The following is a 26727-nucleotide window of genomic DNA, read 5'->3' on the forward strand; positions in this document are numbered from 1 at the left end:
GTTTTATACCATCAACATCTCCTCATTACTCGTCACCAAGAAAGGTTTTACGCTAATAATTATTTTGAGTAATTACCAATAGTGTCCACCGCCTTTGATATGACTTTGTTGTTTGTTATCGTAGGAGGACGCTGATGCTGCGGACAAAGAAAACAAGAGCAAGAACCAGAAGCCGACTGGTATCCCAGTGCTAGGTGAGATCATCAACTCATTCTTCAACATTATAACACACCTCTTGCTTGTCCTGTATTCTGGTTGGCTGAAACACGGTCAAGTGGGATGAACTAATAAAGTCTAGTGATCACTCGCGCGTGTTTGCAGGAACTAGTTCCCGAGCGGGCACTAGTCTTTGAAAAATAGTGCCCGGTTACAGCGCCCTCTCTTGACTTGAATCGTGAACAGCAAGTACAAAACTTCCTTTCTTTTCCAGATTTCTGTTCTTATTTGACATTTAAGACCGAGCTGTGTTATGAAACACATATTGACTGGCAAAATTTGGTAACTAGTGTACGTCTATCCCCCCTCGGGCCTGTGAGTGACCAGAATAGGGCCCTATTTCCCAGGTCCCTCTTCTGGTCACTCAAAGTCCCTCGGGGGCAATAGACGTACACTAGTTACCTCAATGCCAGTCAATATGTGTATAATAGTCAACTCTGTAGATTAGTATGAATCAATGCTTTCTGATTGAGAAGCTCTATTACATGTATGTTGAGCTAGGTTATTTGAGCACATGGCTTTTCCAATGAGGAATTATTATTCATGGTATTAATATTATCGGGTGTCGTGGCCGAGCGGTTAAGAGCGCCGGATTCAAGCTCTGGTGTTTGATCAGCAGGGTGTGGGTTCGAATCCCGGTTGTGACACTTGTGTCCTTGAGCAAGACACTTTATCATAAGCTTCTCTCCACCCAGGGGTAAATGGGTACCTGTGAAGGCAGAGATGGTTTTTGTGATTGGTTTAGCAGAATATTTGTTGCGCACAGGCTGTATACTCCCCAGGAAGCTGAGATGGTTTTAGGAATGATTTAAGGCCCAGTGACCAGGGGTAATAATGTGAAGTGCTTTTGGGTGCCCTTCGGGTGTTTAAAGCGCTATATACAAACTAACTATTATTATTATCACTATTTTTATTATTATTATTATTATTATTATTATTAATATATTTCTGGCAATGAAACCAAGGATGCCTCATAACTGAACTGAATCACTGTAGGAGATTTTAATTTTGCATCGGGGATATCGAAATTAACACTAAATAGTGGAACTGCCTCTAACCACTGGGCTAGTTCTGGCTGCTCTAGCAATGCTAAGATCGTGGGTTAAAATCCCACCGAACTGATTTGCCTGTGGATTTGTTGTTACAGAAATTTGGAAGTACTGAGTATAGACCATGTGACCTTTGTTTACAATAAGTGTGACCTTGAACATTCTTTGGCTTTTCTGGCAGGCAAGATACTGCACTGGTTATATGGGAAAGTTGACATTTTGTGTCATAATTTCCACATCAATCTAAGAGTTATGAAAGTAAAAGCTGGATAAGTTTGAGATGTGTCCCTTTCATCAAATCAAAAGTTAATAAGAATTAGACAGTGCAATCTCTATGTTTTCTTTCATTAGGCTGTGTGCAAATCTTGCCTGCAGGAAGTCCAGGCTTTGTGGCTCTTTTGTAAACATGTGATGTCACAGGTTACATTGTCTATACAGTGCTTAATACACATCGGTGTAAGGGTTAAAACCAAATTAAATTTGTAGAGGACCAGATTTAGACATTTTTTTTCATGTCGAGCACACAAATTGCAAAAGTTTGTTTTATTGTTGATTCTTGTTTATTGGGTGGTTATTGATGACATATCCAAAATCGGACAAGAGTTTCAAACCAGAAGTGACCTAATTTGCATATTTAAATTAGGTGGTAATTAGCAATCTTTAAGGTCAATTATCTCTAAAACTATTCATTTTATGGACAAGGTTTGTGTTGGAGGTGAATAGAAACCTGACCTTGAAAATCTAATACACATATTTGTATACTCAATTGACCCATTCCAAATAACGAGGTCAAAGGTCAAGGGATTAAACAAACTTTTGCAATTTGTGTGACTCAAAAGTCTTAATCTGGTCCTCTATTGTTACCTCTGATGTTATTTATGGAGTTACTGTACAAATGAAGTTACTGTACAAATATCTATGTCCTCTTCAGTAACTCTTGAGTTTCATATGTTATTCACCAGAAGGCTAATTATGAGTTGTTTTTTTTAAATTTAAGGAGTGACGGAAGAGGAAGGTCGGAAGAAGCCAGGTCTTCCTTTCCAAGCTCCTCAAGGCGTTCCTAAACCCAGGGCTAGAATGAAGCAGTTCAAGTTGAATGATGTCACAGTGCCCCTGGAACCCATAGTGGCCAATCAGTTGGTCAGCGGAGCACTCTCAAGAATTATAGACTGTGAAAGTGAGTATCAAATAATTTTATTTTTATTTTTCATAAATGGTTTATTTATTCAACAATATTTGGAAAAAAAGACACTGGCAGTAAAAAAACCAAACTGAATTGTTGTCTTAAATTTACAATTTTTCAGTTGATACAGTTAAAAGATAGTTATATGTAATACGATTAAAACGCAGAAAACATTAAATTGCACAAATGACACAAGCAAAAGACCCAGAATTGCACAAAAAACATAAAAATCACAGAACAGTCCCTAACCAGATCTGGAAAGTGTTGCAACAACAGTTAAAAAAAAATTAAATCAAGGACAGCAAAAATAAACAAACAATAATTATAAGGAACAAATTAATAAAATTTAATTTGCATTTTTGATTTCATTGGTAACTCTCTGAGAATTGTAGACATGAATTTGATGGATGAGACTTGTATTTTATGCATCATGCGAACTCACTAGCCAGACAGGTGTAAATTGGTTTTAAAACTAAAAAACTTAATTCTGGATGACTAATAATAATAATAACAAATTCTTATATAGCGCTTTTCACAATAACCGTATCAATGCTCTTTACAGTGCCCTGGTCATTGGGCCAATTATATCCCTGTAATGTTTCTCAGCTCCCTTGGGAGTATACAGCCCTGAGCTACCTGTAAGGCGCTTCTGGCTTTTTCATACACAATATCAACCTTTACCCTCGCAGGTACCCATTAATACCCCTGGGTGAAGAGAAGCAATTATAGTAAAGTATCTTGCTCAAGGACACAAGTGTCATGACCGGGATTCGAACCCGCGCTCCGGTGAATCAGCACCAGAACTTGAATTTGATGCTCTTAACCACTCGGCCATGACACTCTACATGACTAATGACTTTTACATACACCAGATCTTGTTCGATAGTTTTCTTGGTGACAAATCCGCACAGCAAGGCAGTGATGTTGGCCTGCCTAGAGTTTGACTTATTTATAGAAGAGAATAAATAAATCTGTCTTCGTTTCAGAGCTGTGTCTGCAGGGAGGTGCACCCCAGGCTAGGATCAAGATTCTTGTGGGCCTTGTCACTCAGTTTGGTGGTGATCTCTTTCCAAGTAAGACGAATTTCATATTTCTTTTATTGATATACTTAAACATTGCTTAACCATAATTGCATTAATGCTTCTCTTAACCGAGATGTATAAATGGGAACCTGAGACGGCTTTGAGAGTACTATTTTGGATTTGTTTTGGCTCTACTTTAAAAAGACTTCCGCCCTCGTTGAGTGGTGTTTTTTCTCGAGAGCACCTTTTTTTTTTTTACCTTTCTCAAAATAGTTTTTAGGATAAAAATTTACTTGGTAACAAGCAATGGAGAGCTGTTGATAGTATAAAACATTGTAAGAAACGGCTCCCTCTGAAGTACTGTAGTTTTTGAGAAAGAGGTAATTTCTCACTAAATATTGAAAGACTTCAGGCCTGAAGCCTTTTATTAGGCATCTTAGGCATCTATTAGGCATCATTATTTTCTTGCAACTTCGATGACCAACTGAGTAAAAATTTTCCACAGATTTGGTATTGTATGCATATGTTGGGATACACCACGTGAGAATACTGGTCTTTGACAATTACCAAAGTTGTCCTGCCTTTAAAAGGCAGTTAAGCTTGGTTCATACTTCCTGCGAATGCGAATGCGATCTGAATGTTGACGCCACATATTCGCAACAAATAATTCGCAACAGTTGAGTTGTGCACAACTCTCTTGCGAATATCGCAGCGAAAACAGAGTTGTGACGTCAAAGTTACGTCAAATTCGCATCGCATTCGTAGAAAGTATGAACTGGGTTTTTAGATTTGAAATTATTATATGAAGAGGACTCCTTTTCTCCATAACCCAGTGCTTAAGACCCACGTTCTTGAGGACCTTCGAGCCCACTCTGAGCTTGCCTTTGCTTGGCTGTATCAAGAGTACTCCAACTACCAGGGTTACATGCCACGCTTCCTGGAACAAGAAGTCACTATGAATCGATATGACAAGCTTCTATGCGCCATGTTAATGACGCTGCTGGAGAGACCGGACCAGCGAGATGGGTAAGGAGCTAATAATAATAAGTAATAAAGACGTTTTCTTGATAAAGGTGTCCTGGTTCATACAGGGATGTGATTTCTCCGTTTTTAACTGGAAATCTGTTTGGGTTTTTTCAACCCCAAAACAGTTTTTTTATTATTTTATTTCATAAATAAGATTAAATTCATAAGAAAAATGAGGATAAAACCATAATGGAACACCCCTAAATGCAGAATAGGGCTTTCAAAATTAAGATAAATTTATGTAAGCAGGCTTCGAACTCGGAGGCTTCCGCGCTCGCAAGCTTTCACGCTTTGCGTTCGCAAGCTTTCACGCTTTGCGTTCGCAAGCTTTGCGCTCGCAAGCTTTCACGCTTTGCGCTTATAGTTTATTTTCAACAGCCTATCACATCCCCGTTCATGATTCAGTTTAGACTAGTTAGCTTTATAGTGTGTTTAATTTGACTTCTTTAACTGTCTATTTCTCTTGTCATAGGTTGTTCACTCGCCTAGTAATGGAAGCTCCATTAATTACAGAGAGAGCCCTGAAAGTCATTCGAAAGTTTTGTGAAGATGAGGTAAGACTTCAGGGCTTTTCATTGATTTCTATTCGTCCTTTTATTGTAATATTATAATATTTAAAAAAGTGTAAAGTGTTTATAAAGTGTCTAACACCTAGTTCAGACAGGCGAGCCAGAGTCGCGCAGAATGAAATAGATTACGAGTGACTCTAGGTCGACCCAAATAAATGATGGTTTCAGACAGGCGAACCTAACAAAATTTACATTAGGTTCAGCTCAAGGCAAGATTGACGTCTTAAACCAAGACAAAACTAAGACGCTCCGGGCGATCAAGCCTACTCGACCCATGCTCCGAGGTTCCTGATCAGCAGAGTGTTGGTTTTTCAGTCTTGACCTTGACACTTGTGTCCTTAAGCAAGACACTTGACCACTACTACTTCATCCTTCAGTTGGGACTTAAAGCCGTAGGTCCGTGCGTTGTTCACTTATCGCCTTCACTCAGTGTCTGGTAGTGACTCTAAGCAGTTTATGAAATAGGGCCATGTAATAATAACAATGTTTTAACAATGTTAAGGCTTCAAACTTACTTTGCAATTAATTTCTTATGGTTTGTGTACATTCCCCCCCCCCTCTATCTAGACGCATTTTTTCACCGGTATGCACGCTCTGCGTGAGCTGATACTGAAGCGACCTGCGGATATTAAGCGCTACTTGATGGAGCTTCTTGACTTGACCTTTCATGAGCGCACCGAGGTCAGGTCACAGGCCACACAGTACGTCAAAAGACTGTATGAGAGACAGGATCTCAAGGAAACCATTGAGGTATTACAGGCTTGGTAATCTCCCTTTAAAATAAGACTTAAATGACTTGGGAATTCTTGGAAGTCTATGTTGGATTTTGGGGAGAAGTAATTCAATTCTATCCAGAATCTATTTTCTGAGTTATTGAGTTATTATTAAAGTATTCAATAGCACCCCACACTAACGATGTCACTTTTGCTTTAAATACCCACCTGTCAGACAAATATACCACACCACCTACGCGATCACTGCGCCATCGACATGCCAAACTGCACTAGCAGTGAAGTCAGTCACTGGTAAACATACAATTTAGACGTACGCACGTGTTAAAGATATTATTTGTCTGCTATGTTTAATAAATAATAATAATAATGAGAACTTATAAAGCGCACAAATCCATCAAAGTGCTCATGGCGCTAAATACAAAGAATAATATTTACATGTACAATAACCAAAATTGAAAAGTAAGCCTAAGCTAAGAAGAAATCCAGAACATGTTTAGCATTAGTGTGTAATACTATTCTAACCAAATGTTTTTTTCTGAGTTATTAAAAAAAGTTATTTAATTCTACCTAACCAGATTTATTTTCTGATTTTGATGGAAATTTATAGGGTGTTCATGCAATATGTGTTTGAACACTTGTTTTTGTACTCAGGCATGATATTCTTCCTACTTTATTCTGACTTCCAATTTTTATTTCCCCTTAGACAAATCTTAACAACTGTAATCAAATAGTCTGAAATTGATATTATAGTCAACACCATGTGTACTTGTAGGTCAGCCCTTTTGTGTAGTGAAATTTTCCAAATTTTTCCCAGGGACCAAATATCATGTCTGTGTACTGTTTTTTTTTTTTTTTTTTTAATAATCTTATAATGTATATTTGGTTTGCAGTAACACCATGTGTGTATCTACTTGTCAGGTAGAGTTGTTCTTAGGGAACTGCCTTGCTTTATTCTACTGCCGTGGAGTAGATAATCGGAGGGTCGGGAGACTTCTCAGTTCTGAAAAGAACTGTCCTGTTTTTTAACTATTACCAGGGCGGATGGTATAGAAATTAGACTGGACTACTACTTTAGCTTATAGGATCGTAATTAACTGTACTGCCGCGGAGTCAGTTCTGAAATTGGTCTCAACGTTTCGACTAGCTTGCTCTAGTCATCGTCAGCAGTCTCCACGGCAGTAGAATAAAGCAAGACAGTTCCCTAAGAACAACTCTACCTGGCAAGTAGATACACACATGGTGTTACCGCAAACCAAATATATATTGATACCTCACCATGCAATGCCTCAAATCCTATATAATCTTATGATGATTATTTTCAACCTTACAGAGCTTTGCCAGTAAATGTCTGCAACTCCTACTGACTGAGTTACCGAGTGCAGCCCTTGTCAAACGTACCTCTGAGAACCCCGAGTCAGAGGAAGTAGGCACTGCCTGGGCTGAGCCATCCATCAAGCTATGTCTGTATCTCTACCTAGCCCTGTTGCCTAGCAATCATAAACTTATCCATGGGTAAGTCGGTCATTATTGCATCCTTCTTGTGTTGAATGGAGTCATCAGGGAAGAAAATGATTTGTGAATGAACAAAGACAAATTGACTAGAGCGTGATTTGATCCAATAAACAATGCTTTTTTTACAAGGCAGAGAATAATATATTAATAAGTATGGAGGCATCATCTAGAAGCAAAGGCTTGTGTTGAGAAGCCTGAAGACAGACAAGCAATCACTATACTATGTGTTATGCGCTACATAAAAATGGTTAATTATTGTTATTATTATGTTGCGTTTGAAAAAGCCTTTGGATGCCACAGCAGCCTGGGGTTGTATACTCCCTAGGAAGTTGAGAAAGATTAAAAGAATGTTATTGGCCCAATGACCGGGGGTCGATTTCACAAAGAGTTAGGACTCGTCTTATCTCGAGTTAGTATGAGTAACTCTTCCTAACTTAGAATTAATCTTAAGGTCCGCATGCTACAGTGCAGGGTTTGGACTCGTCCTAAGTCCTAAGATTAGTTTTAAGTTAGGAAGAGTTTTGTGAAATCGACGACTGGGCACTAATGAAAACCGCATCGATACTGTAAAATGTTATTGTAAAATTTGTTACATTAAAACTTAATATTATATTTAAGTTGATAACCAGTATCAAACAATGTACAATAACTGATATTTTTGGCTGGTTACATGCAAATTTCTAAGCACACTTGTAACATTGGGACTAACCCATTGTATCTATAGTTTTCACTTCAGACTTTATAAATGTTTTATTTGATTTGTTCAGGCTTGCTACAGTGTATGTTAGCACCTCAGCTCTTATCAAGAGAACAGTGCTTCGAGTTCTTGAAGCCCCGGTAAGTAAAAGTAGTACTTGATCTTGAATATTGTTAGTCTCAATTCAGTACTTTTAATTGCATGACCATTTATGTTAGGATTTGAGTCGTTGCATGGTGGAAGTATATTCCTAAAAGATGTTTGTGGTAACACCTTTATTGTTTGTTCTTTGTTGAGTTTCTTTGTTTGTTTGTTTGTTTGTTTTGCTGCGTCTCTAACATCAAATTCTACCCCATAGGCTTGTTGGGTTGATAATGAGCAACGATTGTACATAGTTGTTTTTAAGTTGTATCTCTCCCCCCCCCCCTCCCCCAGGTACGAGGGATGGGTATGTCATCCCCAGAGCTCCTTCTCCTGGTTGAGAATTGCCCCAAAGGAGCGGAAACACTCGTCACTAGAATGCTTCATATTCTCACAGATAAAGGTATGCCCATTGAAATGCAATTTATAACATTTGGCGAAAAGAGGCATTACTTTTATTTATAACACACCTCATGCTTGTTCTGTATTCTGGTTGGCTGAAACACGGTCATGTTGGGTGAACTAATATATAGTCTAGTGATCGCGCGTGCGTGTTTTGCAGGAATAGTGCCCAAAGGGCAATAGTCTTTTAATTTAGTGCCTGGTTGCAGCGCCTTATCTTGGCGTAAACCCTGAACAACAACTAAAAAACTTCCTCTCTTTGCTAAATTTCTTTTCTTATTTCCATTTAAGACTGAGCTGTGTTATAAAACACATATTGACTGGCAATGAGGTAACTAGTGCACGTCTATTCCCCCAAGGGACTTTGAGTGACCAGAAGAGCGACCTATGTCCCTCGGCCGAACCTCATTGCCAGTCAATATGTGTATAATGTAAAACATATAATTGTTGTTTTGCTTTATTGTTGTTTTCAAATGAATATGCACTTTTCATTCACTGGCCTTTTGATCATTACAATCATGAACTTTCAATTAATGACCTTGCTGATGACATGCCTGTATCATCGCCGTGTTTAAATGTGTTTCCTGTGTCCTTCTAATCTAGCCCCACCGTCTCAGGATCTTGTGAAGCGAGTCCGAGATCTCTACCTCAAGAGAGTGTCTGACGTCCGCTTCCTCATCCCAGTCCTAATTGGATTAGAAAAGGTAAGAGGTCAGAGGTCATCAACTGGAGTCTAAAGGTCATCGCAAACCTTTGATCTGACTAGCCCAGTCAGACCTGGAATTACATCTTCCAGAGGGCAAGGTCATTTTCATTTGCAAAACCGTATAGTAGATAATGAATGGTCATATAGTTAATGTGGTATCTATCATACATGTACCTTTTCCATTAGCCCCATAGGAGTCGAACCTGTGCCTAATTTCATAGAGCTGCTTAAGCACAAAAAGAAGCTAAGCACAACAAATTGCTGCTTACCAGAATAAAGTTATTAGCAAAAATACCATGGCCTTTTTATGTTATATTTATGTTGTTGTAGATTGTAAAGTGTACTTCTTTGTAAAGCACTTAGAGAATTAAGTGTTAATTATTAGGCGCTATATAAATCGAAAGTTATTATTATTATTATTATTATTTTGATCACAGAAAATATCTAAGCAACATGAACTTGGGCCCTGGACAGTTGCTGTCCACTAATATTAGAGAGGTTTCGCAAGCGTTGGATACAGATACAGATACAGATACTGATAAGTCAACACTGTGTGTGTTCACGTAACGCGTATCCACGACTATCGTATTTTGCATACATGTTAGCAACGGATACGGGAGCTCATACACGTCGTAGAAAAACGGATACTGTTTTGCAGACTTTAAGTTGTATTTTTGTCTCAGATCAAAAACATTTCCCATGGAATTGCTTTCACTGGTATCGTGCTTGATATAGATAGAAAATTTGATGTAGATAGTCATTTGCAAGCAAAACGATGAGAAAATGCAGTGTATAGAACACGGGGTCTCTATCGGTCATTTTTGTCAGAAAAACACTCATGATGAATGCGAGCGCACTCAAGTGAAACATACCTATCGTTTGCGAAACAAAATCCAACACGCGGTTGACGTGAGCGGATATGGTTATCATATCCGTATCTGTATCTGTATCCGTACGCTTCTCTATTGTTCCTGTGTATGTTAAACCATTTGCCCCAATTTGAAAGCATACATGTCTATAGCGCTTGAGTTGATATTTTTAAGGTTGTGTTGGGTCCAGTATTTATGCTAACTATTATCCATGCTGTATTTTCACCATCCAGAAAGAGGTGATAGCTGCCCTGCCTAAGTTGATCAAACTGAACCCCATCGTAGTGAAGGAGGTATTCCATCGTCTACTGATGAGCCACCAGGGGGATAACAGTGCCGGTCAGAGCCCACTGACACCAGCCGAACTTCTCATTGCGCTGCACAACATTGATACAGCCAAGTGTGATATTAAATCCATCATTAAAGGTATGGTTAGATTGGTTATGTTAGAATAACCCTTGTCAGAGGAAAATTGCTGTACCCCTTTAATAGCAAAGTTTGAGGCTTTGCAGGCTGCCCAGGTACACTGCTACAGGTCATCCATAGTTGATGTGTCTAGAAAATGTGCAATAGACCCCCTTGCATAACGCGAAATGCTTCAAGGACACTGATGTCATGCACATGTTTTTACATACATAGAACATCTCTCATAAATGCTTAAAGGCAGTGGACACTATTGGTAATTGTCAAAGACTAGCCTTCACAGTTGGCATATCTCAACAAATGCATAAAATAACAAACCTGTGAAAATTTGAGCTCAATCGGTCATCAAACTTGCGAGATGATAATGAAAGAAAGTAAGGTTTTATGCTAATAATTATTTTGAGTAATTACCAATAGTGTCCACAGCCTTTAATGTGGCATTTATCATTGGTTACCTCCCTCCTCCAACAGCCACCAGCTTGTGTTTCAATGAGAAGGCCATCTACACCCAGGAGGTCCTAGCTGTGGTCATGCAGCAACTGATGGAACAGACCACCATTCCAACTCTACTGATGCGGACAGTCATTCAATCCCTGGGTATGTACCCGAGGTTAAGTGGCTTCGTCATGAACATCCTACAACGACTCATCGTCAAACAGGTCTGGAAATTCCCCAAGGTGTGGGAAGGATTCGTCAAATGTTGCGAGGTAAGTTGTGGTTTTTCACCTTTTTAAGGCAAAGTAAACCTTTGGTTTGGGGATCCGTTTGATTGTTTTATTATGCTCCTGGGATGATTGGTCTTTTTCTTCAGCTGCGCCACGTATCTGGAACTCTCTACCAATTAATCTTAGATCTTGTGTTTGTACCATAAAACTCAAATCTTTTCTCAAAACAAGTTTTCAGGGATTAATTTTGTTGTGTCTGTCTCACACTCCTTGATAACAAAGTTCTAACTGAAGTTTGTTTTGTTGCACATTTGTCTTTTCCCCACAGCGCACAAAACCGCAGTCTTTCCAGGTGCTTCTACAGCTCTCTGTGGAACAGCTCAAGAATGTATTTGAGATGAGTCCAGACATGAGGATACCAATGTTACAACATGTCCAAACCTTCACTCCACATCAGGTAGATATCCAATCACACCCCTGCAGACTTGGGTCCAATTTCATAAAGCTTGTTAGCATCTCAAGATATGCATAAAATAACAACCCTGTGAAAATTTGAGCTTGATTGGTTGTCGGAGTTGCGAGATAACTATGAAAAAGAAGAAAAAAAACCTTGTCACACAAAGTTGTGTGCTTTCAGATGCTTCATTTCTCACAATGTTTTATACTATCAACCTCTCCCCATTACTCATTACCAAATGAAGTTTTATGCTAATAATTATTTGGAGTAGTTACCAATAGTGTCCACTGCCTTTAAGATGAAATTCCAGACCTGCCCCCGTATGATGTGTAGAATTAGTTTGTATAGATACCGGTGTTGTTCCAGTCATTGTTTTAGGAAATCAGTGCGAGTTTAAACAGTCAAAGGGTTTTGATACCTTTTTTAGATCAAGTTTTTTGCCTTGGCATAAGGGACCATGGATAAATTAAGAACGCGGCCGCCCGCGGTCAGACTCGTTCTAGAACGAGTCCGTCCCAAAATTGTCACGCGCCCGTCCCAAGATGGATTAAGCGCTTCACTGATTTTTAAGGTCCCTCATTATCGAACTCTATTGTTGGTGCCTTTTGTTGTTCAGATTACATGGACAAGGCAGCTTGCAAGTAAGCCACGAAGGGGTGAAGGATTATTGTTTGCGGTCTAGCTCAGGTATACACCAGACAATGGGTTGGAGATGTCCGTGTACAGCCAACCCTCAAGTTTGCCAAAGCCAATACAATAATATGCTACTGCCATAACAAGTTGAAGTGGTGACTATTATTCTTAAATTTGAAATCATTGCCAACTTATTTTGTATCTACATCTAATTGTTACATTAGGACCCATGTTTACAGAGATGATTACACTTACAAGATTCGTTCATAAAGGTACCGCGAAATCATGCTGACCGGCTCGCAATCACACAAAACACAACGCAAAATTACATCGTAGTACACAAACACACTATATCCAGCGACACACTCACACACAGTGTTTTCAATATTCAGGCCTAGTAGTCTTGTTACTTTGCGTGCAACAAACTATAATGCAAGAAACATTGAACGCTAGAGGGCTTTCCTAAACAATGTGATAGCGGGAGAGCTATCTCCGTTGGAAAAATTGCGCAACAGCTTACGAAATTAGTTTCAACCGCCTTGAGATTAAGACTTTCGGGAGAATCTGGTGTCCGAAAATTGCAATACTAACCAGCGTTGGTGCCCGAGCTAAACTCATACAACATTGGCGCCGTCGCTGGTACCTTGTGCAACGTGGTGAATTTTCAGCAGTTCCTTGGGAAATATTAAGCGTGTTTAAGAAAAACTTCATAACGTGTTGGCTTCATTGTTCAAACATGAAACCTTTTGGACACCTTGGATGTACAAAAAAGAGTATAGTTTTACTGTTTAATGTAAGATGTTTTTCCTATTGACTTTGTTTTACTTTGGGGGATTATTTTGCATGGCGGTCGTGCAAAGACGTAGTATTTTTTATTTTTTAATCTGCGGTTGTGTTTTGACTTATTGTGTGAAAAGGGCTACAACTTGGGTTTATCTACCCAGATAAGCCGATTATAACTACACAGTGGTTTTCGGCCTACACCCATTGTTCCTTTGTTATACAGTGGGTCTTCCTCGAGACCCGGTGGTTGAGGAGAACGCGTTCCACTCCGTAGTTTTTCTTTTGTTCGTTTTGTCAAGCGAAGGAACGCGTCGCGACGCGGTCGTTCCCGTGACATAATTTATCCATGGTCCCTAAATTGAACATGTATGTTTTTAATTTACCTGTAGAAGTTTCAGCTTCATTAGTCGTCAAGTTTTTTAGAAAAAAAGTGAAAATCACTAAGCAATGTTTTCAGGAGATTCGCGTAAATCTGTTGTACATGCTAAAATAGTTTTTTTGTCTCCTGAGACAAAAATTACTTTCATGAATTTGTTTTACTCATTTCTCAAAGAAAACAGCACCTCCGCAAGTACTATTGTAAGGGAAGTTTTCTTCTATCATTATCTTTCAACCGTATAAGATTGATTTTGCTTGATTTTGTTTTTTATCTGTCTTTCAGCAAAAGCATATTCCACTCCCGATCATGACCGTCTTGGAAACAGATCCTTTTGCAGAGAAAAAGCAGAAGGAAGAGGATGAAAAGAACAAGCGGGAGGATGAAATAAAAGCCAAGAAGGAGAAAGAGGCAAAAGACAAGGAGCAGGCACGACTTTACCAACAGAAGCTGAAGGAAGAGAGGATGAAGCAGGAGAAACTAAAACGGGAAGAGGCAGAGAAAGCCGCCAAGGAAAGAGCGGAGAAAATGAGAGCACAAAAGGAGGTCGCCGCGAAGGCTGCTGAGAAAGTAGCGTTGGAAGCCAAAGCGAAGAAAGAAGCTGAAGAGCAGAAGAAAAAGGAAGAGGCGGATAAAATTGCCCAGGAGTGGAAAGAGAAGCAGAAGATCTGGCAGGAAGCAAAAATGAAGGCTGCGAGAGAGGCAGGACAGAGAGCTGCCGAGGAGGCAAAAAAGAAGCGAGAGCAGAGAGCGGCAGCGATGAAGGCTGCTCAGGAAGAGAAGGAGAAGAAAAACCAGTTGGAGCAGGAAAAGTCCAAGAAACTAGAAGAACAGCGTAAGGAGGAGCTTGAAAAGAAAAGGAAAGAGGAAGATGCGAAGAAACTGGAAGACAAGAAACAGGAAGAAAAGAAACAGGAAGAAAAGAAACAGGAAGAAAAGAAACAGGAAGAAAAGAAACAGGAAGAAAAGAAACAGGAAGAAGCTTTGAAGAAAGCGATGGAAGAACGGAAACAAAAGGAGGAGCAGGTAAAGAAGGCAGAGGAGGAAAAGAAACGAGCAGATGAGTTGAGGAAACAAGAGCAGGAAAGGAAAAAACAAGAAGAGTTAAAAAACAAAGAAGAGCAAGAACTAAAGAAAAAAGAGGCAGAGGCAGTCAAGGAGGAGGAGGACATGCAGCAAGAAAGTCCAGAAGGGGATGAACCGACAGTTGAAGAAGACGAAGATCAAGCTTCAGAAGATGAGGAAGATGACAAAGAAGAAGAAATGGATGAAGGTCAGTCGTCTGATCTGTTAGGAGCAGCCGATTCTGAGAGCATGGATACTGAAGATGGAACGCCAAGTGAGATGCAGGCACAGATTGGAAGGGGTAGAGGGAGGGGTGGGCGTGGACGAGGGAGGGGCGCCAAGAAATTACAGTCGCCCGCACCAGCTCCTGGAACTAGGAAAAGCACAAGACTTAAGAAGTAACATTTGAAGCAGGATATGTTGAAAGGCAGTTTTCTCGCATAAAGAGCTACATCTTTTGTATATCTTCAAACATCAATTGCTCTCTTTCTCTTCAGAGAATATGTTTTGACATAGCTGTAGCAGACTTTCATGGTTTGTGATACAGAACCATCATTTTGTATATTTTATTCAGTCTTGTGATGAAGCTTGGCTGCTTCACAGGGTATGGTTTAATCCTGGAAGGCGTCGTGTTGACCTTAAACTTCTTACCTTTGGTATTTCAACTTCTGCTTCAATCCTGGAAATATTGTATTTTTCTAGCCGAGATACTCTCATGACTTTGTGCTAAACCATCCAAGTCTATAGTCGAAAGTCTATCAGAGCCAAATTATGTTGTCAGAAATTGAAACTGCAGAAATTGAAGACTAGTTAACTGCTTTTGTGGCAATGGCTCCATTTAAATGGGGCAGTAGTCGGAAGCCAGCAATATTGCTCTGCAACGCTCATTGACTTGTCTACAAGTCTAAACTTATTCAGGAATATAAACTTTTATTTTAACATAGAATTAGTGTTTTCCTTCATGGTACAATAAGATGAAAGTTTATGCGCCTTAAAATTTGTCATGCGCCCTAGGTATGAGATGAACTGTTTTTGTTTTTGTTTATTGTCGACAATAAATATTGGATGTACATAACAATGATATTTTATGCCTGGTACTGTTACACCTTTATTCTTATAAGGATAAGATTAACTGAATCTAAAAATTACTCTCGAATCTGAAAGTTACTCTTGTTTTTTCTGGTATCACAAAATGTGAACAATTATCAACATCTGCAGTGCCTCTAACAAATTTTTTTTTGGTGGACATTAATGTTGGAGTACCTGCCAAAGGTATAGACGATGACCTATGTTTACATTCAAACCGCCCTCTGTTGACAAAACACTGTATACGTCATGTTTCGCCAGGCACTGAGTTGCGTAGTCATAGTAAGACTGCCTACACTTTCTAGCTGGCTGCCAAAACACAAAGGTTTTGGCGGGCGGTATGCGCGCGAATCATGTTATGGTTTTCGTGTGACGTCAGAGGTCACATCGTCTATACACTCCCTTTAATTTAGACTCTTCAAAAGTTTTATGCATTAAAAGTAATAACTGATTTGGGGTTGAGCAAATACAAATTGACTAGAGCGGGATTTGGACCAACAACCTCCGGATTAACATGCCAGCGCTCTACCAACTATAATAACTTTTACACACCAAAGAATTTGAAATGTTCCTTGTAGATTGACAATATGTTTATGTATGTTTATTTCATTGAAACATAACAGCCATAAATTGTAGATATTTCAAATAACTTTCTTTTACAAGTCCTACAAAATGGAAATGCTTGTTTTGACCCAATTCACCCAACAATATCATCACAAAAACAATTAATTCTCCAAGTTAGGAGTCGATGTCCCCATGTGCTATAAATTCAATGTAGTTCACATTTTAGGCAAAGAATCCTTAACATGCTTGCCTTAAGTTTTGTGTGCATTTTGACCGACAAAATGGACAGCAATTGCCATGGTGCAAGTGGAATACATGTACATGTAGTTTTTTTTTCTAATAATTTTAAAACTAATTAACCAAACAGTTTATTTGCCGTTATTATCTTTTAGTCTGAAAATATATACAAGTACAGTAAAAAAGCACAACAACCCTAGTTAAAGATTTTTTTTTTAACCATTCACAGAATGAAGTTGAACCATTACTGTGCCCAGCCTGATGTAGTAACATGTCAGCTTGTGACAAAGAATACCCACAATTGCTTTATGTACAAATTAATATGTCTACTGAACTCCCCTAACTAGGTGCTTTTAAATTAATAAGAAACATGAAGAAAAAAAAACTTTATAAAAACATGAGTCACCCATCTTGGAGGTTATTTTTTGGTGCAATTTTCTTTAAGAGAAACACAAATTTAGGATGACATATCCAAAAGGTGATGTATGTACGGATATGCCTTGAATATCCTTTATACAAAACTGGGTTTATAATAACAGACAACCAAGGTAAAATTTGAAAAACTATTGCCATAGAAACGGAGCTTCAAAAAGGCAGTGTGTAAATATTGTGGTGTTTAGGCTTTATCCACTGAGACACCAATAGAGGGCGGTATAACAACTCAACAAATATCTTTGTGAATCAACTGTGATCCCATCCCGGTTCATACCTTATGCAATGGGAATTTTGATGTCACAAATTTGCAACGAACAATTCAGAAGAGTTGAGTTTGCAAAACCAGAGCTGTGACATTTGCATGTGCAGGAAGTATGAACTGGGCTTTAGGCAACTATGTACACTTTTGTTGTATGGCAAATTTCAGCATTCCCATTGGTTCAACCTTACGACCAATCAATCTTAGTTTAATTTCAAATGTCCTGTACCCTGTGTTTTACCGCCATATTTGGGATGCTTTTAATTGGGCCCTAGTTCTATCTCAATGCTTCGTAAAAAGTTGTTGTCTTTTTCTTTTTTTTCTTGGACAAACCTAACATCACAATCCAAAGGCATGACACGTTCAAATGGATAGTGCAGGGTTCTGATGCTCTCAGCATATCATGTTGACACCCACTGATCTCTATTAGGTCAGTGGTTGACACCACACAAGGCTTACTTTACCCCCTCTAGTGAGAGGTAAATCCAGTGGTATTATTAGACGGCTATTTCATGTCTTAGCTGCTACCTTCAAACTGGTCTTTATTCTTCAGGAGGTAGCTGGCCAGGTACTCAATCGGATTGGGAGGTCTGTGAATAATCAAACCAGACATAAAATAGTTAGAACTACATACATGTCAAGTTTACAACTAAGTGAAATATTTTTCTTCAATTTCAAAAATTTTTCTTCAAGTTCGCTGAAAACCTAATTTGTCATTGAGCCTTTCCCAGCTCGGTAGTTTAGTGGTAAGACATCTGCTCTAGCAATGCAATGGTCGTGGGTTCGAATCCCACCTGAGTGACTTACATGTGGATTTGTTTTCTTCATAGAGCTCGGAAATTACTGAGTATACAGTGCTTCCAAATACAAATAAGTGTAAAGTTAAAAATGAATCCCGATGCAAAACTAACATCTATTATGATAGAAACTCCATTAATAATTACTCAACACCCAAAATCCAAGTTTGTCGTAGCCCTCTGGGCCCAATTTCATAGAGCTGCTTAAATGCAGAGAATTTAGCTTAAAGCCATTGGACACTTTGGGTAACAGTATTGTCCAAAGGCCCACACTTCATGTATCACAACTTTGTTTCCGCACGTTTCGCCGTGTCATGACATGTGTTTAAAATAAATCTGTAATTCTTGATATCGAGAATTGATAATTGTTTTAATGTTTTCTCAAAAAGTAAAGGATTTCATGGAATACTATTTCAAGAGAAGTATTTCATTAACTTCTGTAAACCCTGTAAGTTATTTGTAAATCTTTTGTTTTCTGTTCCGAAAGTGTATAATGGCTTTTACACCTTTCTGCTAAGCAAACATCAGCTGGATATTAGTCACAATCTGTACATGGATTGTGATATGGTAGTTTGGCTGGTAACCTTTTTCTGGTAAGCAAATTTGGTTGTGCTTAGCTACCTGCCAAAGCAGTTCTATGAAATTTGGCCCTATTCTGCAACCAACAGGAGGATCAAGGGCTATGGTCATGACAACTGATGACCCCTACATTAGTACCTCTCTTTGGCCAGGGCCGACATCCCTTGCAGCAGGATGGGTACCACCGTATGGTCTAGGTAGGCTCTCGTGGTTAGGGACTCCAAGTCAACTTTCGTCTTCTCAACTTCTTCTTTCTCTTGAGTGATAATCTTCTGTATGTTTTCGGTGAGTCCATGCTCAGCGTGAGGCGACTCTGATTTTGGTGGCTGTTGGTGAAAAGGCATAATTGATTATGAATACTAGTTCCTGATTGAGAATGAATTATGATCAAAGAAAAAAAAGAAGAGGAAAAATTTAAGATAAATAACAGATTTAGACCACCCATTAAAAAGTTCGCGCATAGACCCAGTAACTAACGATTCCTTTTTTAAATCTTGACATCGGTTAATTGTGGGAAAAAAAGGAATACAGTGCCCTAGTTAGTACTGGGTCTAATTCCCGCAATAATTTTGTAGCAGTGTCATGGCCGAGGGGTTAAGAGCACCAGATTCAAGCTCTGGTGTTTGAGCAGCAGGGTGTGGGTTCGGATCCCGGTCGTGACACTTGCTACATAAAATTGGGGAGGTAGTGCTTTCTGCTCTACCGGCCAGGCTTCAAATTGATGATACCCAAGCCTACATTCATATGGACTGTAAAAGGGGTAACCATGTTTCAGCACTAGCAGTAGGTGGCAACGGCCTCTGGAAAAAATAGTTGTAGCCCACACCTTGAAGTGGCCTTCAGGCCTTGTGTGTCAGGCGACATGCGTAAAAAAAGCCTAAAAAAACACTTTTAGAAACTACTTTTTTGTTGGCCATTGGTAGTGGCTGCATTGTTTTGGAATACTTACAGCATTTTCTATGTTCAATCCCATGTTTGGATCCGTAGGTTGGGGTGTCTGCTCAACTGCTGTCGGTGTAAACAAACATTACATTAATATAATAATAGACCTTATGCATTGACGTCATCCAGCCGCCATCTTTGAGGTCAAACGGTGACGAAACAATCGAAACGCAAATAGATTGGCCAATGAACAACCTCCTTTTGACCTCAATGCGGGGGCGCCTTACTGAAATGACATCATGTGCATAAGGTCTATAATAACACTGTTTTAACTTTGCATTACAGGATTACAAGATTTCCCATGGCATAACAACAGTGTATTTAACACAACAAAACAGTCAGTACACAAAACAGTCGCGAAATAGAGGTAAATTCAAAGCTACTTAGAAAAAACTAATCTTATTTAATACTGTCCATTAATTAAATTAATTTTCTGCCAATTTGAATTCGCCTCCGGATTCCAATATTTTGTACTTTTTGGTAGCTAAAAAATTATCACAGACCCATAATCAATTCGTCTAGCATGTTTGAGGAAGTATTCAATAAAAATAACACTAAAAACGGCCTCAAAAACATACCTTCACTCATGGTTAACCTTAAAACTCGTTTCTTTCAAAAGGAAAGTGAAGTTTGACTCAATCTCATTCAGCTTTGCCGCGAGTTTTTGTTCAGTAAGAAAGAATATCAATGCTTTTTTGTTACTACAGGATACAGGCTTCAAGAATGCCAAGCATGGTACCTTGCAAGTTTGTTTCTTCATTTATGCATAAAACTAACGCATTTGTATACGTGAACGTCTGGGTATCAGTCCACCCATTTAGGAATTGCAACCCGATTACAAATTGTTGAAGTTTCAGTACGGTGGCTTTGAAAGGACACTAAAAACGTTACAATACTTCGGTGCTCCGATGTAGGAAGGAGTGACTTTGCCTCCTGACTCCGCCTTACTATATCACAACTGTGAGTCCCAGACAAATTAATGTGAGGAATAAAAACAGGAAGGACAAATTTAAGTGCGGGGTCACTGACATAGCTGTGCCACGCATCTGGAACTCTCTGCCACTTATCAGGCCAAGAAGGGTCTTTTTGCGAAAAAAGGTTCGGGAACGTTCTCTTAAAGATGTTTTGTCAGATTTTTTGCCTCAAATATTAGATTGATTTTTTTGAGTGAATGGTATTTCTAAGAGTATGACCCGCTCTAACGGAAAAAGGTGTAACTTTGACTTTTAATGGTCAGGAACCATGACAAAAATTTAAAACGTTTCTTAGTAAACACCTAAGAATTGGTCACGTGATGTTATTATTGTCGGGATCCCGACATTTTGAGCACTTTATTTCACTGCTACTAATAATTGGCGGACTTTTTCGTGCAATGGCTCAAATGAAAGCTTGTAACTTTCTCGACCCCCATCAAAATACCTATTGAATTTTAAATCAAAATTGTTGGGTCAAATGGTCAAATCGGCAAAAATTCTGACATAACATCCTTAACGTGACTAGAACGAAGCGCTATAAATAAATCGCCCTGTAAACACAATATACTTATTAGGAAGAACGCGATTTGCTTATAAACTACAGGGCAAGTTCGCTTTGTATTTCAGTTTGAAAAGGAGCACTTTTTCCGTGTGCATCCATGCGCAAAAGTGCTTTAGCTTGACGCAGTTTTGGAATGTGTTACGTCAATGGGCCTTTGTGGCGTGCGATCGGGGGCACAATCACTATTTTGTGTGACATAGGCCCACATAGTGCACAAAATATTAGGATTCCTACATGATCTGATAAACAGTGAACAAATTTAATTGTTAATGTGTGCATTAACCACATGTGTTAACCATTATCTTCAGTGCACTTGAAGTGACGTTTTCTGCCGTCATCACCTTTGCACTTTGACCAGCGTTATCCCATCACTGGCTATAATCCATTATATTATGGCTATAATCAATTGTATGTTCACAAACATGGGCAATGACAAACAACTTTAACCACTGTACTAAACCCTGATACAGTGATACTTGTATTCAGCCATGCTTCAACCAACCAGGCTTGTATGAACAAACTTTCGCAACATGGCTAAAATATTCCGCGAGACATACGAAGGCCTGAGCAAGCAGCAGCAGGTTTTTGTAGCGGGTGCTGCTGTGCTTGCTACGGCCGGTGTGGCCTGTGGTGCTGCCTGGTGGTGGTACAGAAAGAAAACACCAACTGAGCTCGTTTTTAAACCTGTTGGGAAACTGAGCACTATCTTCATTCATCCCATCAAATCATGCAGGGGTCAGGAAGTGACCATGGCAGAGTGCACCCCTACAGGTCTGCGGGGTGACAATGGACTGTTTGATAGGTAGGTGCGGTCTTTAACGGATCACCGTTGGTATAAATGGTCCAAGACCAGTCTTCTCATTGGAGTATCCCAACCTGCATAAAATAACAAACCTGTGAAAACTTGGACATTGGTCATCGAAGTTGCAAGTGAATAATGACAGAAATGAAACACACCTGTGGTGTAGCACAAAGTGTGTGCTTGCAGATAATATCTATATAAAAACAAACTTCAGGCCTAGTTTTTTTTCTAACAATTATTTTGAGATAATTGGAGCTACCCACAGTGTCAAATGAGTCCCTTTAAAGATCCACTGGGTTATTTGCCTTTAGGGTGTAGGGGATTTCACATTCTAAAAGTATAATATTTTTAGGCTTATGTATATTGCTAATTGCTTTCCGTTCCTTTTTGTGGGATGTTGTGTAATATTTTTTAAAGTTTCCGACTGGCTCAGTTTTAAAAGCTACTTTAATATCATTTGAAATAATATGGACCGGTGAAATTTGTTTTGATTTTTTTGTTTATTTTTCAGGAATTTCATTATTCTGGATGAAAATGACAACAAGGTTACTTTGAGAATGGAACCGACCCTGGCGCTGGTTGTACCCAGTCTGTCAGAGGATGGCAAACGGTTAATTCTTGAAGCACCTGGAATGGACACGTTGGACGTCAGTTTTGCAGAAATTACAAGCTCAACGAATCCGATCCTGAAATTTAGGTAAGTGTTACGAAGTCTCACCCATCCTTAATCTCACACTACGATGCATTTTTTTAAGTGTAATGCCGTCCCAAAGTCGTTGGAGGAGAGCGAGCCGTGTTCCCATTTTTTTTTTTTTTTTTTTGGGGGGGGGGGGTTAAAGTACTTGACTTTTCTGTGGAATAACAAAATTATATTCAATGGGGACGATTGGTTAACTGCCCTCCTTGTCATCACTTACCGCGACTGTAAAACAAACAGGCCGAAAGCGGTCCCGAAGACTGGCCTGCGAAAAATGTGTTTGTTACCAACTGTATTATAGAAGACACTTTTGAGACGCACGACGCATCGTGACGAAACAAGAGTTTCTAGCAAAGTTAAAGTTCAGTACTTTCTATTTTCTTGTTCCATATCTGCAGAATGTGGAGATTGGATTCATCTGGGTTGTATTGTGGCCAAAGATGCGAAACCTGGATAAGTACCTATCTCGGCAAGCAAGGTAGCAGACTTGCTTATTTTAAACAGGGCGTCATCGCGGACAGAATTTTGCAACAGGATACGAGATGGGGACACAGATTTACCGACGAGAAACTGGTGAGTTGTACGGGTTTTTATAATAGGTTTTTGAAATTTAGTACTTCAGTAAGTGACGAAACAATATCAGCTTTCAAAAACTCTTCAGTATGATGTTGCTAAACAATCGTGTTAACTGTTCAAGGTCGGATAAAGGTTTTGTACGTTTGTTCTTAGATTGTTAAGTCAATCTCTATGTATATTTTACAGGGCGGCTACACAGAATTGAGTCAATACAATGTGGCAACCGAGGCGAGCTTAGATGACTTAAACACCCGGTTGGAGAAGCCTGCATCCATGCGAAGCTTCAGACCCAATCTTGTGGTTTCTGGAACTGGAGCATTTGATGAGGTAAATCCTTTTCACACAAAAATATCAGCAGTGACAAATAGTTAAGAATATACATAAAAAACTGACAGTCCAAGTCTATAGAGATATGAAACGACGAGCGAATGTACTATCTAAGCCTATTTCATTTGAAAGAATTCGGAAGTGCTTGCTGGCTACGGCCAGATCGCTGAAATTATTTTCTGTCAGCAGCCGTAAAGGCGTACCCGTAGCCGAAGTCACTTACATACACACATCATAATCGGCAAGATAATTCAGTGAAATTCGTGTTGACTAAGAGTCGAGGAATCTGAGTTCATAGGCTCCAAATCATGGATTCTGAAAACCAATGCAATCCCAAATGACACTCTTAGAGCGTTTTGCTCCGATGGGCAAACGTACATAACGCGTATGCGTCACGCAACCAGCAGCCCTTTACAAAAAGGCTTCACTCATTTTGCTTTGCAATTTGCATATTCTATGAAAGGTCTGTTGTTTTGTGTGGTGCCCGGTGAAAATTGGTAAACCCTTGAGTTAAAGTGATGTTTGATATAGCTGCTCCCTGTCAATCACCTTGAGGTGCAAACCTTAATATAGATGGATATCACATGACGTCATTGATGGAAAAAAGTGCACGCAAGTACGCGCTGCGTACGACGACCCTCCCCAATTGTAGCTTTCAGACGTGCACGTTTAATCCAAGATGGCGGCCAATGCAAGGTGTTCATTGTAAAAAACTGAACATTGAAAGCGAATGAAATACCTTTCTTTTCCTTGCCATATATTTTGTATTCAGGACAACTGGAAATATTTGAAGATAGGTGATACCGTGGTATTGCGTAGGTCTCATACGTGTGGAAGGTAAGTAAGCCACTTTCAAACGCCCACATTGGTGCTCAGTTAAATCATGGAGGAGGAAATGGTTAAATTTAGGCACTGGACACCTTTGTTAAGTGTCAATGCATAAAATATAAATTCTCTTAACATTTGGACTCAGTTAGTCAGCGAAGTTGCAAAAGAGAAACAGGAAAGAAAACACCCTTATTGCACAGTTATGTGATTTCAGATGCCTAAAAAGGGCTTCATACCTGAAGTCTTTTAATGTTTTAGTGAGAAGTTACCTTTTCAGAACCACCCCAACTCATTAAGAGATAGTCATTACATGGTGTTACCGCAAACCTTTCCATATAGAGAAATTACCACTTCATCTTGCCGTACGGAACTCGGAAAATCGTCTCTGTATATGCCGGATTTGTTCAATTGTTATTCCAGATACAAGCATTTTCTCACGTTATAATATGAACAAATTGTTAAAATGATCGTGTCATATTTTGTAGGTGTATATTGGTCACCGTGGACCCAGAGACTGGTGTGAAGAATAGTGATAACGAACCACTAAAAACCCTCAAAGAGTAAGTAGGCTTTTACTTTTGTCATTATAATCATCATCATTATCCCTCACCATCATCCCCACCCCCCCATCTTCATTTAGGCTGAATTCATCCAGTGTAAGATGTATTGCCCCCCCCCCCTCTCTTTGTTAAACAGTCATATGAGGGACAACTCGAAATGTAAAGAGTGGTGTTTTTCACTCTTTTAAATTAAGAGAGTACAGACAGGCAACTTTTTTTTTGCCGTGACGATAAAATTAAATAACCGGGTGTTGTCTTAATTTGTTTCCTCTCTCAGATATAGGTTACTTGACAAATCGCTTCCGGACAGTAAAGTTTGGGGAAAGACCTATCCAGTATTTGGTTCTAACCTCCAATGCGAGGTGACTGGTCCAGTGAGAGTTGGTGACATAGTGTATGCCGTAATGTGATCCATGGTGTCGTGTGCTAAATGACTGGGCCAAATTGTATAAAGCTGTTTAAGGCATCGGTAGGGGCCATTAAAACGGTGGTTTAATTTTTTGACAACATTAAAATTCGACGTCTTACTTTACTGGGTAAAAACTTATAAAATTGTATATAAAACGTATAATGGAAATTGTTTAGAAGGCAGTGGACACTATTGGTAATTACTCAAAATAATTATTGGCATAAAACCCTACTTTGTAACGAGTAATGGGGAGAGGTTGATGGTATAAAACATTGTGAGAAACAGCTCCCTCTGAAGTGACCTAGTTTTGGAGGAAGGAGCAATTTTCCACGAATTTGATTGCGAGACCTCAAGTTTAGAACTTGAGGTCTCGAAATCAACCATCGAAACGCACACAACTTCGTGTGGCAAGGGTGTTTTTTTCTTTCATAGTTATCTTGCAACTCCGACGACCGATCGAGCTCAAATTTACACAGGTTTAATATTTTATGCATATGTTGAGATACACCAAGAGAGAAGACTGGTTTTTGACAAAATACCAATAGTGTAGACTGTCTTTAAACAATTTGAGATTAATGTACAAAGACGCGGAATATCGTGCGTCATAATTATAATATTCGGCTGTTTTTTTTTTGTTTTTTTTTTAATATTGAGCAGCCGGCCCTCTCCCATGCTATACCATTAACAATAAATTGATCAGAATCATAAACCTGTGTTTTAATTGTGATTATTGGTATTCCAATAGAATTAAACTGTTGTGCATGCGTAAGCGAAGCAAGGGAGCATGAAAATTAAAATTACATATGGATATTGTTTTAAAATTGAGAGTAGTGGGCACAAGGAATTGAGAATTGTCACATACCTGCCAACTGAGCTGATGTACATATTATATCAAATAGAGACAAAGAAGCAATAATGGGCATGTTGGTGCATTCGAATGCACCTTCTGTTGATACAATACAAATATTAACTGCTTTAACTCGTGCAATGGTTAAAACTACGACTCTCGAGGTGATCCCGGGACCGTTTTTTTCCGAAGCGCAGCCGAGGGAAAATGGAACGGTTATTTTATGTTATATACAACATTTATGTTATATAAACATTTTATATTATATAAGACAACTATGTTTTTCATTCGTGCAATAGTGCAATAATTATGTTCACTCGTTGAAAGATGGAATGTTCCATTCAACTCGGCTTAGAACATTCCATCTTTCAACCCATGAACATAATTTTGCACCATTGCACTCATAAACATTCATTATTTGTATAATAGTTGAATCAGGTTATTAGGCCTACTAAAATATAAAATTTTACATATAAATAGTATACTTTGTGGTAGTGATAAATATTAAATGCAAAGCTACTTTGTAATTTGTTGACTGCTTATTATGCTTTTGTTAGTAATTTTGGAGAGCCCTGATGTTGGAAAGATGACTGGCAATTTAAAAAACCCATTCAATCGGAAAATGTTTTCCGTTGTTGGGAAATGGATTGAAGTTGTTTTAGTGGAGCCAGAAATATCATTTGGAGTCGTCATTTTTTTTTCAGGGCACAGTTTCATA

At 39.0% G+C, this 26727-nt stretch overlaps 3 protein-coding genes and 1 non-coding gene across 5 annotated transcripts in view; 3 read left to right on the forward strand and 1 right to left on the reverse strand.

Annotated features, from left to right (window-relative positions):
• Positions 1 to 15616, forward strand: part of LOC117292001 (symplekin-like) — a 33433-nt gene extending 17817 nt beyond the window's left edge. Inside the window, exons 14-27 of the mRNA XM_033773992.1 lie at positions 125 to 194; positions 2263 to 2442; positions 3435 to 3521; positions 4304 to 4496; positions 4969 to 5050; positions 5633 to 5815; positions 7130 to 7311; positions 8079 to 8148; positions 8444 to 8552; positions 9155 to 9255; positions 10360 to 10552; positions 11021 to 11256; positions 11543 to 11671; positions 13749 to 15616. Of these exons, the coding sequence (XP_033629883.1) occupies positions 125 to 194; positions 2263 to 2442; positions 3435 to 3521; positions 4304 to 4496; positions 4969 to 5050; positions 5633 to 5815; positions 7130 to 7311; positions 8079 to 8148; positions 8444 to 8552; positions 9155 to 9255; positions 10360 to 10552; positions 11021 to 11256; positions 11543 to 11671; positions 13749 to 14930 (2997 nt within the window). The 3' untranslated portion in view covers positions 14931 to 15616. The remainder of the gene's footprint in view (positions 1 to 124; positions 195 to 2262; positions 2443 to 3434; positions 3522 to 4303; positions 4497 to 4968; positions 5051 to 5632; positions 5816 to 7129; positions 7312 to 8078; positions 8149 to 8443; positions 8553 to 9154; positions 9256 to 10359; positions 10553 to 11020; positions 11257 to 11542; positions 11672 to 13748) is intronic.
• A 1931-nt stretch (positions 15617 to 17547) lies between these two features.
• LOC117299978 (protein dpy-30 homolog) lies at positions 17548 to 20148 on the reverse strand. 2 transcript variants are annotated; one of them, XM_033783624.1, is made up of 4 exons: positions 20006 to 20148; positions 19435 to 19490; positions 18624 to 18811; positions 17548 to 17699 (listed from the first exon to the last, which is right to left on the reverse strand). In XM_033783624.1, exons 1-4 carry the CDS (start codon positions 20013 to 20015, stop codon positions 17627 to 17629), a joined length of 327 nt encoding a protein of 108 aa, XP_033639515.1. In that variant the 5' UTR covers positions 20016 to 20148; the 3' UTR covers positions 17548 to 17626. The 2 variants fall into 2 exon arrangements, with proteins under 2 accessions (XP_033639515.1, XP_033639508.1); XM_033783617.1 differs by having other exon boundaries at positions 19435 to 19493; positions 20006 to 20147.
• Positions 17839 to 17911, forward strand: Trnaa-agc. The gene has a single exon. It is a non-coding gene; the product is annotated as a tRNA-Ala (tRNA).
• Positions 20149 to 21206: 1058 nt separating the features above from the next.
• LOC117295831 (mitochondrial amidoxime-reducing component 1-like) lies at positions 21207 to 25412 on the forward strand. The gene is made up of 7 exons (XM_033778605.1): positions 21207 to 21765; positions 22277 to 22462; positions 22861 to 23035; positions 23225 to 23365; positions 24138 to 24202; positions 24679 to 24753; positions 25031 to 25412. The coding sequence occupies exons 1-7, from the start codon at positions 21494 to 21496 to the stop codon at positions 25161 to 25163; spliced, it is 1047 nt and encodes a 348-aa protein (XP_033634496.1). The 5' UTR covers positions 21207 to 21493; the 3' UTR covers positions 25164 to 25412.
• The last annotated feature ends 1315 nt before the right edge of the window (positions 25413 to 26727 follow it).

The sequence above is a fragment of the Asterias rubens genome, chromosome 1, assembly GCF_902459465.1.
Source record: "Asterias rubens chromosome 1, eAstRub1.3, whole genome shotgun sequence".
NCBI lineage: Eukaryota > Metazoa > Echinodermata > Asteroidea > Forcipulatida > Asteriidae > Asterias > Asterias rubens.

Bases quoted from the DNA above. Each gene is read 5' to 3' on its own strand.
- LOC117299978 (XM_033783617.1), bottom strand. The intron at 18,812-19,434 runs GTAAGTATTCCA...TTTCACCAACAG, and splicing joins GATTGAACATAGAAAATGCT to CCACCAAAATCAGAGTCGCC. The intron at 17,700-18,623 runs GTACTAATGTAG...GATTATTCACAG, and splicing joins TCGGCCCTGGCCAAAGAGAG to ACCTCCCAATCCGATTGAGT.
- LOC117295831 (XM_033778605.1), top strand. From the start codon at position 21,494: ATGGCTAAAATATTCCGCGAGACATACGAAGGCCTGAGCAAGCAGCAG. The intron at 23,366-24,137 runs GTAAATCCTTTT...TTTTGTATTCAG, and splicing joins GAACTGGAGCATTTGATGAG to GACAACTGGAAATATTTGAA. The intron at 24,203-24,678 runs GTAAGTAAGCCA...CATATTTTGTAG, and splicing joins AGGTCTCATACGTGTGGAAG to GTGTATATTGGTCACCGTGG.